We start from the raw sequence: 17924 nt of genomic DNA, 5'->3' as shown, positions 1-17924 counted from the left end.
ACGAAACACATCTCCACATCAGGCCACGGAAGGAAGTTCTCCATAACCCGATCAAAGCTTTCTGTTCTGAAGGCAAGTAAACAGCCCTTTGAATTTCAAATGTCAGCACTTCATCAAAGCGGTTGTTTTGCAACCTCACATTAACGAATTAAGCTGTCAGCCAGCTGAAATGGATTCAAAGGGCTGCGCAGGAAATGGGCCACATGACGAGGGGCACGCTCACCTGCAGCGGGCCTGATGCCCCAGGGCCACCAACACTTGCCAAGGTTCTAACATGTTTTTCCAGCTTTGCTGGCTCGCTTCTGCTCTTCCCGGCTTCTCCTCACAGCCACAGACAGGACTAACCCTACGGACTATTACAGGCTCTGCCATGAACGCCTCAGGCCCTCCCAGGGAAGGGGATCGGTCAGATGTGCTGGCGTCTGTGTGAATCAGCGAAAAGCTGGCACCAGGGGTAACCCCTCGTTCCCTGGGGCACGTTCCGCTCAGCACTGCCTGGGGATGAGACAGGGCTTCAATAGCGGACCGATGCCCGCCTCTATGCCGGCCCCGGCGCCCTCCCCTCCCCAGCCCCTCCCGCCCCCACCGCGCCGGGCAGTGCGGCAGCGCTAACGCGCATGCGCGCAGCCCCTCCCCACCCAAGTCTGCCTCCGCGAGGCAGCTCCCCCCTAGCAACAGCGCTGACCTCACCGCGCACCAATCAGCGCCGAGCAGCCTCCGAATTTTCCAGAGCTTTCCTCACAGCTGCCCCCCCGCCCTTCTCCAGCTTCCCCCCCGGATCAACCAATCAGCACCCGGTCTTCTGAACGCTGCACCAATCAATGCCGAGCTGCTTGTTCTGCCCGGTAACCGCTTCACCGTGCCGCCAGATCCATCCGCTCCCCCAGAAACGGAAATATTTGTAAGGCTCTGAGGCCCCACACTAAGACTCTAGGACATCTTTTTCCTCTCAAAGGAGACTGAAGAGGGAAAAAGGTGAGTATTTTGTACAGCAGTGCTTTTTTACTTGGGACTACTTTGGGAGGCGGATGGACATTGCGGTGTACGGGGGAGGGGCCTAGCTGGTTAAAAATCGTATAAATACGGGTGGGGCTGCGTCACCGGGCAGATCACAGCCACCGGGAGGGAGTGCTGAGCTACCGCGGCGCGAACGGCAGGGCCGGAGACGTGAGTTGATCGGTGCGGGAGTTTTTGGGCTTGGAGGGGGGGAAAACGGGGTGATTTTTCTGGACGGCAAGCCTTAAGGCGGGGGTGGGTGCTTGTCGGGCAGTAGTTTTTGTGGGAGGGGGAGGAATTGTGCCGAGTCTCGTTTTGTTCCGAATCACGTCGTTGAGAATTGGGGTGGGCGGGAATAAAAGCGCTTCGTTTAGGAGAAAGGAGGAAGCGTTGCGGTGAAAATGGCGGAGGCTGTGCTCGTCTTCCCCGGAAGCAGGTTGCGGAGTCAGGGCCGCGGGGGGAGCAGCGCGGTGCTCTTGTTGCAGATGGGCACCGGGAGGTCCCGCTGCCGCAGTGCTGCAGGGGCGGAGGGGAAGGGGGGGGTTGAGGAGCCGACTGGCGAGAGGCGACGTAAGGAGCCTGTTACAGGAACATAGCGTACCGAGCCTCAGGAAGGGGTTTTGTTAACAGAGTTGGAGAGTGGTTGTAGAAAACACTATTAAAAGAACACAGAATAAAAATTGTAGTTGGTATTTTTATAGTGTGAAATAGCAGCAGTAATACCTTTCTTTAGAAGTCATTGAATACTGTAGTTCAAGTAGCTAAAGCTGAAATTTCTGTGTGTTTTGCAGTTCAATATGCAGATCTTTGTGAAGACCCTGACTGGCAAGACCATCACCCTCGAGGTTGAGCCCAGTGACACCATTGAAAATGTGAAGGCCAAGATCCAGGACAAGGAAGGCATTCCCCCTGATCAGCAGAGGCTGATCTTTGCTGGCAAGCAGCTGGAAGATGGCCGCACTCTGTCTGACTACAACATCCAGAAGGAATCCACCCTGCATCTTGTGCTGCGCCTGAGAGGTGGCATGCAGATCTTTGTGAAGACCCTGACGGGTAAGACCATCACCCTCGAGGTTGAGCCCAGTGACACCATTGAGAACGTGAAGGCCAAGATCCAGGACAAAGAAGGCATTCCCCCCGATCAGCAGAGGCTGATCTTTGCTGGCAAGCAGCTGGAAGATGGCCGCACCCTCTCTGACTACAACATCCAGAAGGAATCCACCCTGCATCTTGTGCTGCGCCTGAGGGGTGGCATGCAGATCTTTGTGAAGACCCTGACGGGTAAGACCATCACCCTCGAGGTTGAACCTAGTGACACTATTGAGAATGTGAAGGCCAAGATCCAGGACAAGGAAGGCATTCCCCCCGATCAGCAGAGGCTGATCTTTGCTGGCAAGCAGCTGGAAGATGGCCGCACTCTGTCTGACTACAACATCCAGAAGGAATCCACCCTGCATCTTGTGCTGCGCCTGAGGGGTGGCATGCAGATCTTTGTGAAGACCCTGACGGGTAAGACCATCACCCTCGAGGTTGAGCCCAGTGACACTATTGAGAACGTGAAGGCCAAGATCCAGGACAAGGAAGGCATTCCCCCCGATCAGCAGAGGCTGATTTTTGCTGGCAAGCAGCTGGAAGATGGCCGCACCCTGTCCGACTACAACATCCAGAAGGAATCCACCCTGCATCTTGTGCTGCGCCTGAGGGGTGGCATGCAGATCTTTGTGAAGACCCTGACGGGTAAGACCATCACCCTCGAGGTTGAGCCCAGTGACACCATTGAGAACGTGAAGGCCAAGATCCAGGACAAGGAAGGCATTCCCCCCGATCAGCAGAGGCTGATCTTTGCTGGCAAGCAGCTGGAAGATGGCCGCACCCTCTCTGACTACAACATCCAGAAGGAATCCACCCTGCATCTTGTGCTGCGCCTGAGGGGTGGTTGTTAAGTTATTGTGCATCTTGCTTGACAACAAGATTGCTAACAGCAGTTGTGTTTGCACTGTAGTTCTGCAGTGTCTTAAGTTAAATACAAGGTTAATGCAAGCTTAGTAACTGCTGAACAACTGTCTGTTGAAATGCTAATAAAGTTTTCTGTTGCACATTACAACTGGTAGTCTGTCTCGGTTCAAGCTAGTAAAACTGGTGTAATTTAGGTGATGTGCTTACTTTGGCTTTCTTCCATGGCAGCCTAAGCCTCTTTAGATGTATAATGAGGACACTGTGGGTGGAACAGATACGGATTAAAGTCTTAATTTAAACACTAATACCATGTTAATTCTTCTTATTAGAGTTTTAACACAGCTCTCTTTCCAGGAGGGAATGTTCTGTTAAAGACCCCAGAAAGCCACAAACAGACTAAAAGGGTATGATTGTCAGTTCAGTGGGGTGGGTTTTGCTGCAAGTTGTGAACTTGTGTTCAAATTGACTCTGCTCCTGAGATGAGTGTGGACAGTTTGATTGCCTGTCCCTGCCACAAAGACGTGTGCTCTGGGGGGAGCTTTGTAAGCAAATGTGAGTAGTGCTGTATTTTTTTAAATTGAAAAACTACTGTGTATTCCAGTGACAGCCTGTTCAAATTTTCCAGAAGTGGATGTGGGGTGTTTCTGTGGCTGAACTACATGGAATGCATGACGTGGGGAGGGAGTAATTGCAGTGAGTTACTGCAGGGGTGCGCAGTGGGTGGTGGGGAGTCTGCTTGATATGTTAGTGAAAACTCCAGTCTTAAATACTGAATGGCAGTATGTGACTGAGCAGTAGAACAACTTCGGTTTGTTGTAAGTGAAATTTTTTACACAACATCAAAAACTAGGGATTTTGCACTAAAGTTTTTTTTTTTTAAGGGGTTATGGAAACTTGCCCAAACAGGTGGGGTTAGAATTGCTTAATTCAGCTGTGTGGTGTTGGGTCTTAAACGGTGGATGTAATCATCTGCCTCTTGCAGAAACTGAACTAGGCTGTAAGGATTGTGGCTGGCTGTCTTCATCTGTTGAATTCTGACAGCTGTTTAACTCGAAATGAGAGTCTGGGCATCTATATGCTGTGTGCAGTGTTTCTGTGCTGGTGCTCTTTGCTTTTTACTGATAAACCTGTGTTAGGCACCCGTCTTCTTGACACGTCCACTGTAGTGTTGCTGTTAAAGTTTGTTTCTCTTTGTTTTCAATTTGTAACTGACAGTGTGTGTGGTAAGTAACTTAGCATGGCTGCAGTCATGGCCAAACAGTTACACTGTTCTCATAGAAAATGCACATTCTAACTAAGGACAACGTAGTTTTAATGGTTCTAACCAGAATAGGTTTGTTTTCAGCATCAGGGCTTGCTTCCCTGGCTACTATGTGTAGCTGGCCTAGCAAAAATCTAAAGTTCTGTAAACAATTGCCATAAGGGATACTTTCCTTTCCTGCAATTGCTTCTTTTGCCTTTCCTTGCCTTTATGTTCTGCTGCTTAGCCAAGCCTTGCTTTTTCCACTGTAGCCATGTGGGCAGGTTGCCCAGAGAGGTTGTGGAGTCTCCTTCCTTGGAGATACTCACAAGCTGTCTGGACATTCTGGGCAACCAGCTCTAGGTGACCCTGGTTGAGTAGGGGGCTGGTCAAGATGACCTCCAAAGGTCCCTTCCAAGCCCAACTGTTCTCTGATTCTGTCCCTTCTCAGTGGGTGTCCAACAGCCCTGCTCTGAGCAGTGCATAAGGTCCCCAAACAGTTTGTAGTCCAGAGGAAATACGGCACTGACTAAATTGACATTCCTTACCTTTTCCTGCTGGTGGTTTGCTCTAGGGTGAAGCTAGCTGCTTTCCCTTCTCTGGCTCATAATTAAGAGATGTCCTTTCTCAAGTTCTAATTAAGCTGTGCTGCATGGTCAGATAACCGGTGAGAGAATGCAGCTGTGATGCTGGGTGCAGCTGACTGTGCAGAGCTCTCCTGGGGGTTTGGCCCGCTCCGCAAGAAGGGGAACCCCGGGAAGGTGATGTGTTGCTGGCTGAGTGGGTCTGCACCAGCTTCCCGGGTGTGCCCCCTCCAGCTGGATTTGGCCCGAGCCAAACCTACACGGAACCATTGTCCCTGCTGGTACTTGTGGGCGGTCCGTAAGCAGAGCTGTGTGTGGAGCCTGCTTTGAGCTAGCCGTGGGCAGAGGGGGAATGTGCCAGCGTTTTGTGATTGTGGGGAACAGCTCAGGCCTAGTTTAGGCAGCCTTGCCTGATTGTGTTAAACTGAATGTGTCCGTGTGCTGTTTTCCCCAGCCCTGTAGGAAGATTTCCTTAGGTGAAGGTGGTGCTGAAAGTTAATTAGCCCTGCATTTGGCTTACTAGACACGGCACTGAAAAGCACATCCTTAAAGCCAAAGTATGAGGAGTGGAATCCCAAGATTGTTTCACTACCTGGGGGAAGAGTCCAGCCAGACTCTGAGGACATGGGGGCACTTGGTGCACTACTCCTGTAGGAGCCGTGTTACTGAGGCTCCTGATCCCCCAGCTAACGGAGGGATGGCACTCACTGGCTGGAAGGGATGACTGCAAAGGTTTTCTTCATCAATAAAGACAAATCTTTGCAATTTTTCTTAAATTATGTGAATTAGGGAAAAGTACATAAATTACAATGAAATATAAATACGAGTTTGCTTAACATGCATTGTTTACACTGAAGAAATAGTGAACAAAAGACAAAGAGGTTTCAGGCAATATGAATGATTGAGGTTAAGATGCAACTTTTGTTTTTCTTACAGTGCAGTGGTACCTCAATTCAATCTGCTTAGAGCCAACGATTCATAACTAAAATAAGAATTTAATAGGCTTCAGCCAGAATCTATGCTCTACTAAAACAAAATAATCCTAATGCTCCCATATTGACAACCAATTCTGGTAACATCTTTCAGTCCTGTTGCAAACTGAGTTTTGTGACTGGCCTTTTGTTTCTTATGGCTTCAGTTAATTTCTAGTCTATTCTACTTTTTTAAAACAAATACCAAGATTTCAGACATTTTGTCTTCTGCGATCTTAAAAAAATACTTCTATCCATTTGAAGACAACAAATGAGATAACCCTTGGGTTTGGATATGTTTAGTGTTTTGCTCTGTTAGCAACCACCCCGAAACTTAATCATTTAGGGGAAGTGAGTTTTAAGGCAGATAAACATTGGGAATACCTCAGTATTTTTGCAGTTTTGTCTGCAGTTCCAAGGCATTGCACAGTAGCTGCATTCAAAGATCCTTGTCTGCACAAATTATATTTATGAAACACCGCATCATCAAAACCAGCCTTATTCGGAACTTGAGTTTTTAAATTAAACAAGTTTCTGTTAGCTGTTTTCATACAAAGAGTAAGTGAGTGGCTATAATTATCACGAGTATATGCTAGCAACTTTTTTTAACTATTTTTGAAGAATTTCCTATCGAGGCTGTTTTCATACGCAGCACATATTCAGGTTTACGTAGTGGCCACTGGATGTCACTCTTTCTCCACAAAAGTTGTTTTGTAACGTTACCGTTGGATTTCGTGTTTTGCTGCTATTTGATTGTCAGTGGAGCATTCCTTCAGGCTGTAATCCTACAGAAAGGGATACATCATGTAGAAATATACTTCCATTTAAGGAATAAGAGAAGTGGATGGTTCCTTCAAAGGCCTGGGAAGTATATAGATAGGAGCCGTTAAATATTACTGTGTAAGTAACAGAAATACTGTCACGTAGCTTGAGTCCCCAGGGCTATCAGACAAGTTCTGACAAGGAATTATATTTAAGAATATTTATATTTTATATTGGGCACTGACAGGCGTCTCTCGGGGTACAGAATTCTATCTGTATAATTATAACAAATGAAGCTGATAAAACCCATCCTTTTGGTGTGGGTTTTGTGTAACAGTTGCATGAAAACGAAAATCTGTCCTTGCAAAAATATTTGATATTTTCCTAAGTGTGAAAGTACACCTCTAAAAGAAACAGTTTTTTTCTTAACCATGTGGCTGTTGTGAGATTTGAACGAAGTGGCTGGCCTGCCTGTTGCTTTGGAGAGGATTTTAATGGCCCACCCTTGCATGTTATTACAGGCTTCCCTCCTCCTGTGAAGATGATTTTAAGCTGCTGCTCCTTAGCGTGCCTGCAGATCGATGCTGTAATTAAATTACAGACACGTGTAAGTGACTTTAATCTTCTATTTACAGCATACATACAGAAAATGTGATATTAATCATAAATCTATTATGTTTTTCGGTATTTGGTAAAAATGGACACTTAGGTGAACAGAGAATACATATTTTAGGAAATGTCCTTGTTTCCATCAACACCTTCCTCGTGCTTCCTTTTGCTTTCTGTTTAAGCAGGTTCCAGTCGTTGCTTTTTCTGTCATGAATTACTGTGCTGCTTCATATATAATTATGTTTGGTAATATTATTAAATGAAAGTTGGTTTAACTTAATTTCGCTTAGTAGTTAAGAGTTTGACTTCTTTCTTCAAAGGTTCAGAGTTTCCACAGAATGTGTGTCTCCTGTCAGGAGAAACCTAGTGCCATCAGACACATTTTCATCAGTAAAATAAGCACTGAGCAATTGCAAGATTCCTTCTTGTTCCCCCGACTAAGCACCTCAAAAGGCAAGAGGATCACATGTTGCTTTTGAAAATTCAGGCTGGCAGATAGATGAAATTAAGTTGCTGCTTTTATTCTCTGTGCATGCTGGTTTGGATGGCTTCCTCCTGAGCCCAAACAGCTATAAGGATTTTAAATTTTGGTGGCAAGATGCTTGTTAAGCATCTCTGGCTCGGCTGGCTAGTGCACAGCAGTGACATAATCCCGTTGCTTGGAATGCTGTCACTGGCAATTGCACATTTGGGCAGATCTTGTACTTCTTTTCTGCCTTGCTTCTCCTTTCTCTGAAATGGAAGTGCAAGTGTTTACCCTCGTGTACTCTCTGTGAAAGCATGTGCGCATGTGTGTGTGCATACCAAAGTTTCTGTGTTCTCCCAGCAGCTCCGTGTTTCTGTTTTGCTGTGGTGACCCCTAAGCTGGCAGTGATTCCTTTCCCAGCAAGCTGCACATTCTCCTTCCTCTGTGTAAGCTATTAAAACCAGATGTGCAGAAAGAACTCGGTTATGATGTGCTTTTGTGGGCTGATTTCATTCCTTGGCTGGAATGGTCGGCTGACCCCCACAAAAGCTGGGGGAAAAGCCCAAGAAGATTTAAACCCATAGGTCTGAGCTAAACTCTTGGGCCTGAATCTGCCTGTTGATAGATATCACACTAAATTAAGTGTAACATGACTAAAGCAAACTGAACTAAATCAGTGCAAGGCTGGAATGAGGGATAAGAGAAAGGAGATCTGGTCTTGCGTTTATCTGCATATGTTTATTCTTTATAGGCTATTCTGTGGGTGCTAATAAATCATTAAGCCTGGAAAGAATAAGTAGCTTTGCATTGTTCCAGTATCAGCTTAATTTTGAAACATGGGAATTGAGAAAAAAGCTTGTGATCTCACGCAAAACCATGAAAGAGGAAAAGGCACCCTGCCATTTAATGGGTGTATTTATAGGAAGGTCCTTTCGCAGCCTGCATCTGACTTGAAGTAAAAGCTATCTGGGAACGTTTCTATGGGTGGCGACCACATTCCAGGATGTCTCACATCATCCTGCAGTCCTGTCAGATGAGGATTGCTTTAGGCTCTCTTTTGGTTCATGGTAGGTTTGGAAGAAGGAAGCCACAGCCAGAGTTCAGTGTGTCATGTGATATGGTCTCAATGGTTTTGGATCAATGTTTAACTAAAGTTTTGCGATTTCTCATGGAATGTGCCCCTGTTGTCAAGCTGTTGATCAGAAGAGCTCTTTACCATTTTGTTAGTTAATATGATTCTCTAGATGAACTCTAGATCACATAAATGGCTTTGTAAATCATCAGTCCTCTACAGAGTACAGATGAGAATCACTCCGCAGCAACATTGTGCTGGGGAAGGCTGTTAAGACTGTGGGTGCTGCACGTCACCCTGCACTGATGCTGCGGAAAATAATGATCATGCTGCCTCCTCAGGCCTCAGTTCTGTTAGGAGTGGGAGAGAAGAAATGGAGACACTTGGTGTGGGCTGATGCTCTCTGTTTCCCGAGGTCCTGTTTTGTGAGTGGTAAGTGAAGTGGCATTAGTGTGTGTGCGCGGTCTCAGCGGCAGTCAGTTGTAGGGATGGCCAGTCCGTGTTCCCAGAAGTAGCCTCTCCAAGACTCCCGCTCCTTTGGACAGCCAACCTTCATTAAGAAATGGGCACTAATGGCAAATGAAGTAACCAGTGGCCTTAAGCATTTTGGAACTGTGGCTGCTTTATGCAGTGTCCTGTGCTCGTGAGGAGCAGCTGACACTGTACTTAGTAGGGTAATGTTCTGGCTAGTTTATGGTCTCCTATGGTTTGCACTGCCTCGTAAGTGGCGTGTGTGAAGTTGCGTGAGAAGTGGCTTCCCAGGCAAACAGTTGACCTCGGGTGATTCCATGCACACTTTGCTTGTCCTGGGGCTCACTGAGGGAGCCTTGTGACAAACCTCACTCTAGCACCGTCAGGGTCCAACCAGCCACCTGCCTTGCAACCCGAGCAGGCTGCTGTTGAAAGCCACGAGATGTTGCCTTTATACGTGCAGGCAGGGGTTAAGCATTATGAATTTGCAATAGCCAGCCAGCTTTCCCATATAAGAGCACTGCACTCATTGGCTCTCTCTTTTACTGAGAAATCTATCTAGTCATTTCCTGTGCAAGCCCTTCTTCACTTTGCAAAAAGCTATACAGTTGAGTAAATAACAATAATCCGTGGTTATTTCTTCTCGCAGGCAGTTTGGATTCTCTCATGGACCAACCAACTAGGAGTTTAACGTTGTGCCATTAATAGACTGCTAACATGAGCGTGGTCTTCTCTGCAGAAGAAGAGGACTCTTACCCATGGATGTAAATAATTTGGGGTCTGCTTTCATGCTTATTAATGCTTGTTGGTATTTGACTTGGTTTCTACTGAGAGATTATTTACCCTCTGAAAGACCCGTTGGGACTCCTTGTCAGATCAGTTCTTGGGTGGAGCTTGCAGCAACTTGAGGTAAGTGCTGTGCTCTTCCTCTTGACAACAGGGCTTTTCTGTGCTGCGCTACTCAAAATGGCTTGGTAAAGTCGCAGAAAGAAACAGCTCGGCTCTTTAGAGAAGTGAAAGTTGAGCTGGCAAACAGTGCTCTGTGTGTTTCCGAGGGACACACAACGTGGATGTATATATTATAGGGTCCTTTTTTATAGGACCATTTTGCTCTTGCTTTTAAACCAGACGGTCTGTCTGTACAAGACTGACAATAAATAACTCTCGAGCGCTGTGGAGAGATGGAAACTGCAGCTGAGAAATGATTTGGGGGAAAGGAAGACAGAAAAGCACAAGCAAACTATTATGGAAATACAAATAGCCCTCTAAAGGATCAACAAATGTATCAGTAAGTGTTCTGGGGGAGGAAATAAGTCTGAAATGGGATTATAGGGTGTATGCCTGTGTGTGCAGAGGAATGTTTGTCATTAGAGTGCAGGCTAAACTGAATGGCTGAATTATCATAATGGTTTGCCTTGAAATCAGCCCTTAGGTTTCTTGCTGTGAGCTACATAAAGATGTTTTGTGACTGTTTTCTGCCTAAAACTACATTTCTCCACATCCTAATCCAAGACAGAATGCTTATGCTGTGTCAATTTACCTCTTTGCTGGTACAGGCTATGGAGTCTGGCTGTAGTCCCAGCAAGAGAGATTTCTCTTCAGAGAAAACCTGTTAACCATTTGGAGGGAGTACATGTGAACAAGACGGAGTTATTAAATAAAGGTCTGCTTCAGGTTGGTAATCATGGATGTTTCCTTGCTGCCTCACAAACCGTGTGTGAATCCACAGCCATGTGCTGACTACAGATAGCTTGTATTCAGTGTGGATCTGAGATGTATCCAGCTATATAGGAAGAAATGTCTCAGAGTAAAAAAAGACTACAGAACATATTAGATGAGAGAAGTGGGCTGGCTGGGTGCTCTGAATACTGATGCTGTCTGTAGACTGTGAGTGTCCACATGGCAGCTGGGGCGTGTGCCTGTGCAGTAGAGCTGGGAGTTCAAAGCCTGTGCTCGCACAGATAGCCACCAGCTCCGAACACTGGGGAGATCCCACTCATTTTGCCCCAGGATGAAATGTGAGAATGCATGATGGGAACATAATTTGTGCCTGTGTTTTCCCTGTAGAAGTAGTGTCATGCTTACCAACAGAAAACAGGAACAAACTTATCATTCTGTTCCAAAGGCCCTACAGTTAATCTTATCTTTTTGGTCACTTGGTGACTAACTAGCCTGTGTTGGCTGCACTGAGACAAGAACAATGATCGTAGTCTCCTAAAGATCCACTTTCTTTGCCTTTTATGTAAGGAACCTGTGCTGCTGCCAACAGGTGAGGTCATCTCACAAAGGGGGTTCAGATGTTCTGCAGACAAGTTGCCTGTATTTCATGAACTGCTTTTGAACTTCTTTGCCAGTGGTACCCTATTTAAGACTTGGATCCTTTATTCAAATACTCCTACTGTGCAGAGTTTTACTGACTCTCTCAAGGGACCTGCAGTCAGCTGTAGGAACACTGAACCTGGAAAATATGCTTTCTTCTCTGTGCCACACCAAGCACATTCTAGGATTGTGAACAAATTGTGTTAATTCTCCCTTGCAGGTTTAGTCTCCCAGCGGGGAACACCTTTGATCTGAAAGACCATCTCTGCTAGAAATGGATAACTTCACAAATGGGCAGCCGGGCCCAGGTCAGAGGAACAGGTTGATGGGATTGCTCGAAACAGATGACAGTATCCAGGAAGATAAACCTGCATCTAGCAAAAAGGAAGAAAGATCAGGACATGGAAAGAAAGGAGAGCCACGACCCTTGGAGACACCTTACCAAAAGGAGAGCAGTGACTTTTCTCCTAAAGTCAAGATTAATCTGAACTATAGGCCAGGACTCGTTAGCAAGTGAGTAACTGTTGGGTATTTGAGAAGGCTGCAGTCGCTGTGTGGATCTGTACTGATCCCTGCTGGTAGGGACCCATGGACTTGATAAAGTCTAAACTAAAAGTGGCAATGCAGAAATATTACAGGCATCCCGTGGGAGGTAATTAAAAGCAGAAAGGGGACATATTAACCCTTCTGCGCATGGAAGGTATGTGTAATGTGTGTGTGTTGTGGTATATTTTGACTATATCTGAAGTAACACTAAATAAACCAAGTTGGGTGTAAGAGCAGCTTAGCATGGAGCTCTATACAACTGGACTGTTTCTGCCAGGGAGGGATGTAAACCAGCTCAGAGTGCTTCACACCATGTGATGGGACTGACTCTGGTCCTGCAGCTATCTTGGGCTTCTCTGTCTTCGTGCTCTCAATGTGTTCCAGGGTTGCACATCAGGCTGGGTCTGGGAAGAGCTCCAGCTGATGGAGAGAGCAGCCACTTAAGAGAGTTCTGGGAAATAACTGCCTCTATTTTTCCCTTGACTCAAAAATAAAGTACTTGGTTTTTCTGACAAACTTTTCTGTCTCCCTCCTTTCTTATGCTGGCCCACTAGAACTTACTGTATACTCTTGTCTTCTGCTCTCCAGAATTTCTTAATGCTTTGCATTTCTTTCATAGCCAAAAAGACCCAAATCGCTTTGACAGAGACAGGCTCTTCAGCGCAGTCTCAAGGGGCAGCCCCGAGGCACTGGATGGTTTACTTGAGTACTTAAGGAGGACCTCCAAGTTTCTCACCAATTCTGAATACACAGGTAGATTCCTGCTCCATACTCCGTAAACGCGGGTAGAAGAGGCAGCACTTGTTAACGTAGGAGGGCAGTGGGGGAACCTGCTTGTGGTTCTTTGCTTTCTTCAGCCCTCTGTCCATTCTTTTATTTTCCTAATGTCCACCTGAGGATGGAGAATGCCGTTAATCATATATATCCTAAGACTTCTGGCTCTGCTGCAGACTAAAAATACTGAGAAAGGCCTTTAATGATTGTATTTGGCTCTACAGTGACAGTTAAGTTCCGAATCAAGTAGTACAGATGTGTGCAAAGTGTACGCACAACCCATTCAACCCATTCCCAAGGGTCTTTTCCAACCTGAATGATTTTATGATTCTATTGAATACTCTTTTTCTACTAGATGCAAAGACTGGGAAGACCTGCTTAATGAAAGCCCTGTTGAACTTAAAAAATGGAAAGAATGACACAATCCCACTTTTGCTGGAAATAGACCAAAAGACACAGAATCCCAGGCCGCTTGTCAATGTGGCGTGCTCTGACTGTTACTACAGAGGTAAGGTTTCTGTTCTGATGCTGTGTCACAGCAGTTTCCACATTAGACAGGTGAGATGAACAGGTACAGGGAAAAAGAGGAGAACCAGAGCTTATGCAGCACTGCAGTTCCAGAGTTCTGGTGCAGTTAGAGTAACAGCCTAGTCAACCCTTATTTCTGATTCTGGCACTGCATCTTCAGCCTTGAATTACACACTTCTGCAACTTTGTTCTTGGTCTATAAAAGATAAATGATACATATTTAATAACCCAAGAATATGAGAGAATTTCTTTGGAAAGCTTAGAAAGCAAGTCTAAAAGTGAAAAATACATAGCATATCACTATTAAAGAATGAATTCTGCTGTTTGGGTTATTCTTTTAATAGCAGACATGCAGCATAGTCATGTACATGTATGGTTGTCTTTATCCCCTCACAGCTGCTTGAGATCTTAGTGCCAGTTAGGGATAATTACCTGGTCTTGTGTTGGATTTCTGATAGTCTTGAGGTCTGTCTTCTGACTCAGTGTTTGCAACGTGCTTTTCCAACGAACGCTGTTGAAAGTCATCAACTGCCACCCACCCCCTGCCCAGCGCTGGGACTGCAGGATTGCTGTGCAGAACCTACAGCGACTGTTGAAACAGCACTTTGCTGAAGAGTCCTCTGCCTGTTCCCTCTGACAGTGGCACTGAGTGTCAGGTTTTGCCTGTTTCCTTAGGCCAGACAGCACTCCATATTGCCATAGAGAAAAGGAGTCTAGATTTAGTGAAACTTCTAGTGGAGAATGGAGCTGACGTCCATGCCAGAGCCCATGGTGAATTCTTCAGGAAGAAGAAAGAAGGAGTTTATTTTTATTTTGGTGAGTCAGTATGGAACATGTTCCTTTTGCTTTTTTATTGCTTTACTGTGTGTGATGCCCCTCTGAGCATGGGTTGCCATCTCCGCTGTCCTGTAATCAAACTCTTGACTTATTTGAATGGCAAGATCCAGACTGAGGTGTCCCATGAGCATTTGCCGTCATCTTTGGTCTTATGTATTTAATCCCATCTGAGGGGCTTCAGACAGAGACAAATGCTTGGTTATTTTAGCCAAATTAGGGGGCTGGGAAAGTGTTTCAGCTGTCCCCAGAAACAAGGAGTAATTGTCTACTGCAAAATCCTTTCTCAGTCTAGAGACACTGAGAAAGAACTTGTTCTGTGTTCCAGTGGTAAAAGTATAGGCTAAATATATTTTCCTAGAATTGATTTTGGTTTTTTAAATTCTTTTTCACCCCTTTCTGCTGCCCCTCCAAATACTATCCTGATCTCTTCAGGTGAACTTCCCCTTTCCTTGGCTGCTTGTACCAACCAGCTTGAGGTGGTGGAATATCTTCTAAACAATCCCCATCAGAAAGCCAGGCTCCAGGAGCAGGACACACAGGGCAACACAGTCCTCCATGCCCTGGTGATGATTGCAGATGACACTGAGGAGAACACCAAGTTTGTGAGCACAACATATGTTGAGATCTTGAAGGCAGGTGTGAAGGTTGACCCAACGTGGAAACTGGAGGAGATTGTGAATTATGATGGACTAAATCCTCTGCAGCTTGCTGCCAAGACAGGCAAAGTGGAGGTAAAGGCAACTGGAGGGAATCCCTGGGGTTGCAGCGAAGCAAGGAAGACTGTAGCATACACCCTCAGCTTAGCAGTGGGGTTTGATCCTTCACCCAACCTGTTGTAATGCTGCGGAGAGTGGCAGTGCCACAGGAGGCAATAAAGGAGACCTCCTCCGGGCCACTCCAGTTAGCACCCTACAGAGTCTCAGCTGGCTGCTGCTGCTCTCTGTCCCAGCCAAGACAGCTGGTCTGGACCCAGATTGGTCCCACTCTGGAGGAGCTGATACAAGATGTAGTTAATTTGCCTGCTTTTAGCCAGATAGTCTGTTGTTTGGAGATACCAAAGTGTATAATGCAGAAAGCCAGGTGTCCTCTACTTGAAGGTGATTTGAGTGTGCTTGTGTCATTCCACACCATCTTTACATACACATTTTTCTGGTATGCATGCGGTTTCTCTCCAGATCTTTAAGCACATCATCCAAAGAGAGATCAAAGACCCAGTGTACAGGCACCTGTCACGCAAGTTCACTGAATGGACCTACGGACCCATCCATGTGTGTCTCTATGACTTGTCCTCTATAGACAGCTTTGAGGAAAACTCTGTGCTGGAGATTCTGGCATACAGCAGTGACACACCGGTGAGTGTTCAAACTAAAAGTCAAAGCGACATATCTTTTCCTGCCTTTCTGTAGTGTTGCCGTATAATTATGAAAATCATTTCAAGTTAATATGGTGTTTCACATGATCATTTTTCTGGAAAAGAAAAAACATGATGGAAGTATTTCTACATTTTATTATTTACAGTCTGCTTAGTATGCCTCTGATAATCTATAATATGAGAGAAATTTTTGACCCTTTGGTTGTCCTAAGCCTGGGTGTGTCCAAATACTTCGATGAAGCCAAGCAGAAGTAGCTTTTTATGGGATGGTTGATTTCTTTCACACTGAAAGGCCTGACTGAGTAAACCCTTAGTGATACCCTGGCTGGAGCTGCTGAACTCCAACCCTGAAAAAGAGAGTCCTCTGGTGAATTTGCATTCCTATTGATCACGGGTACATTTTTGTTGCTTGTTTTTCTATAGAATCGTTACAAGATGGTGGTTTTGGAGCCACTGAACAAACTGCTTCAGCAAAAATGGGAAACGTTTGCTTCCAAGAGATTCTACTTCAGTTTTGTCTCATACTTGTCATTCATGATCATCTTTACAGCCATTGCATACTATCAACCCTTACGGGTAAAGGTAGGTCCAATCTTTTTTCTTCTGGAAAGGCCTGAATGGATGGAGCGGAGTTTAAAAGGTGCAGGGTGGTTATCATTGCTACCTTTGCCTGTCATCAGCGTTTTGGATTTTTTTTTTTGTTTTAATCTTGCAGCCTTCATTTCCAGTGGAGTTTACAGCTGGAGGCTTCCTGTGGGTCTCTGGACTGATCATTATCTTGCTAGGAGGCATTTACCTAATCTTTGCTCAGGTATGGGGACCTATTGTCTAGTTTCATTGTAAGAAAGCAAAAAAGGAAACTATCACTGACATGGAGGCAACGGGATTCAGTTCTCCTGACATCAGGATGTGCATGAGTGGATGGCAGGGGGGAATCCTGCTCTGAGACACACTGTCAGCGCCGTCAGGCAGTGACAGGGGTGGCATCAGCCCGATTGCTGGGCAAGAGGAAGAATAGGTTCACAACAGCAAATAATTAAGACACTTCTGTGATTTACGGTACTAAAATGCATCCTTGGCATTTAATACAGTCTATTAATAAACACATTGGGCTGGGCCATGATTCAGCCCTTATTTATAAAGGGCAAGGATAAATAAGGCCTCTTCTTTATCTTGGAAGGATGACTAGCTGAAATCTGGGATCTTGAAATGAAATCATGAAGAGAAGCTTATGGAGTAAACCTTTCCCCTGAGCAATACACTATGCTGGGCAGGAGTCTCTCTGGAGCATGCCCTGGTTTTTGATGGATGGCTATCATTGATTTTTCTTTATTAGAGCCTGTACTTGCGGAGGAGGCGCCAGTCCCTGAAGACTATGTGTTCTGACAGCTGCATTGAGATCTTGATGTAAGCCTCTTGAGGTTTTTTTGCACGATGAAAACATGGGTGAAATTGGTTCTCTGCTGTGTGCAGCTAAGTTGCCCTAACATTACTAGAGAGATGGCGAGTGGGAAAGATTGATTCTCTGCCACTGTTTCCTCTGTCCATCCCCTCCCTGCTTGCTTCTACCTGCTGCATCTTGGCATAACCCTTTGTTGTAATGGACTTGGCTGGGTAGGGTCTGTCCTTGGATTTATAGCAGAACACAGTGAAGAGCACACCCTCAATTATTCCACAGTTAAGAACGTATTTACTTGTTAGAAAAAGAGTTCAAGTTCTTAATCGTACTGTCACTGTGGCTGAAGGAATGGAAAATAACTGCTCAGTTTTCTGAGGAGAAATATGTATAGATACATGTATGTGCATGTGTTCATAAGTGTTTAAATTTTTTCCATTTAGTATCAGTTATGTGAGTTACATCAAGAAGTTCAGAGTTTCCATACTGTGAGATTAACCAGTTCATAACAAAACTGCAACAATTTGTGGGTCTGGTTACGACAGGATTTGCTTATATAAACTATGTGTCTGATTAACTACCACTTTATATGCTCCACGTAGCCTTGTAAAATGTGTTTGCTTTTCCTTGCAAAACAGATCTGCAAATGGTCCTTTTTGTTGAGGTGAGTCACTGTGTCATTTATTCTGTTTCTCTCCAGCTTCATCCAGGCTTTTTCATTGCTGTTGTCAGCAGTCCTGTATGGTGCAAGTTCAGAAAACTACGTGGCAGTGATGGTGTTCTCCCTGCTTTTGGGATGGGTGAACATGCTGTATTACACTCGGGGCTTTCAACGCACTGGGATCTACAGTGTCATGATACAAAAGGTCAGTACGTGGAAAAAAATTTGTATGAAAAGCTTTTGGGTGCGAGGAACTAATAGAAGACCTGCAAACACTGAGGACCATGAAAAAAATAAATGGAATCGATGTACTGACTATGGAAGTAAAGGTATTTGCAGAAGATTAGATCAGTGCCTTTAAGGA

At 45.4% G+C, this 17924-nt stretch overlaps 2 protein-coding genes across 6 annotated transcripts in view; both read left to right on the top strand.

The window, feature by feature from the left end:
- Window positions 1–1090: 1090 nt before the first annotated feature.
- Window positions 1091–3100, top strand: UBB (ubiquitin B). The gene is made up of 2 exons (XM_074922871.1): window positions 1091–1167; window positions 1788–3100. Exon 2 carries the CDS (start codon window positions 1794–1796, stop codon window positions 2937–2939), a length of 1146 nt encoding a protein of 381 aa, XP_074778972.1. The 5' UTR covers window positions 1091–1167; window positions 1788–1793; the 3' UTR covers window positions 2940–3100.
- A 128-nt stretch (window positions 3101–3228) lies between these two features.
- TRPV2 (transient receptor potential cation channel subfamily V member 2) overlaps window positions 3229–17924 on the top strand; it is a 22853-nt gene continuing 8157 nt past the window's right edge. For 2 of the 5 annotated variants that reach the window (XM_074922865.1, XM_074922870.1), the window contains exons 1-15: window positions 3229–3504; window positions 7031–7116; window positions 9777–10036; window positions 10256–10415; window positions 10684–10801; window positions 11667–11959; window positions 12612–12745; window positions 13122–13274; window positions 13970–14110; window positions 14564–14862; window positions 15307–15483; window positions 15927–16085; window positions 16219–16314; window positions 16840–16910; window positions 17600–17765. In XM_074922865.1, the coding sequence (XP_074778966.1) occupies window positions 11721–11959; window positions 12612–12745; window positions 13122–13274; window positions 13970–14110; window positions 14564–14862; window positions 15307–15483; window positions 15927–16085; window positions 16219–16314; window positions 16840–16910; window positions 17600–17765 (1635 nt within the window). In that variant the 5' untranslated portion in view covers window positions 3229–3504; window positions 7031–7116; window positions 9777–10036; ... (1 more) ...; window positions 10684–10801; window positions 11667–11720. Of the gene's footprint in view, window positions 3505–7030; window positions 7117–9693; window positions 10037–10255; window positions 10416–10683; window positions 10802–11666; window positions 11960–12611; window positions 12746–13121; window positions 13275–13969; window positions 14111–14563; window positions 14863–15306; window positions 15484–15926; window positions 16086–16218; window positions 16315–16839; window positions 16911–17599; window positions 17766–17924 lie in introns of those variants that run through there. The other 3 variants (XM_074922866.1, XM_074922868.1, XM_074922867.1) reach the window with 3 other exon arrangements.

Source organism: Athene noctua, chromosome 19, assembly GCF_965140245.1.
Source record: "Athene noctua chromosome 19, bAthNoc1.hap1.1, whole genome shotgun sequence".
Classification (NCBI taxonomy): Eukaryota; Metazoa; Chordata; class Aves; order Strigiformes; family Strigidae; genus Athene; species Athene noctua.
The sequence above is the reverse complement of the archived record's forward strand: the minus strand, read 5'-3'. Positions and strand labels throughout refer to the sequence as shown.

Bases quoted from the DNA above. Each gene is read 5' to 3' on its own strand.
- UBB (XM_074922871.1), top strand. From the start codon at position 1,794: ATGCAGATCTTTGTGAAGACCCTGACTGGCAAGACCATCACCCTCGAG.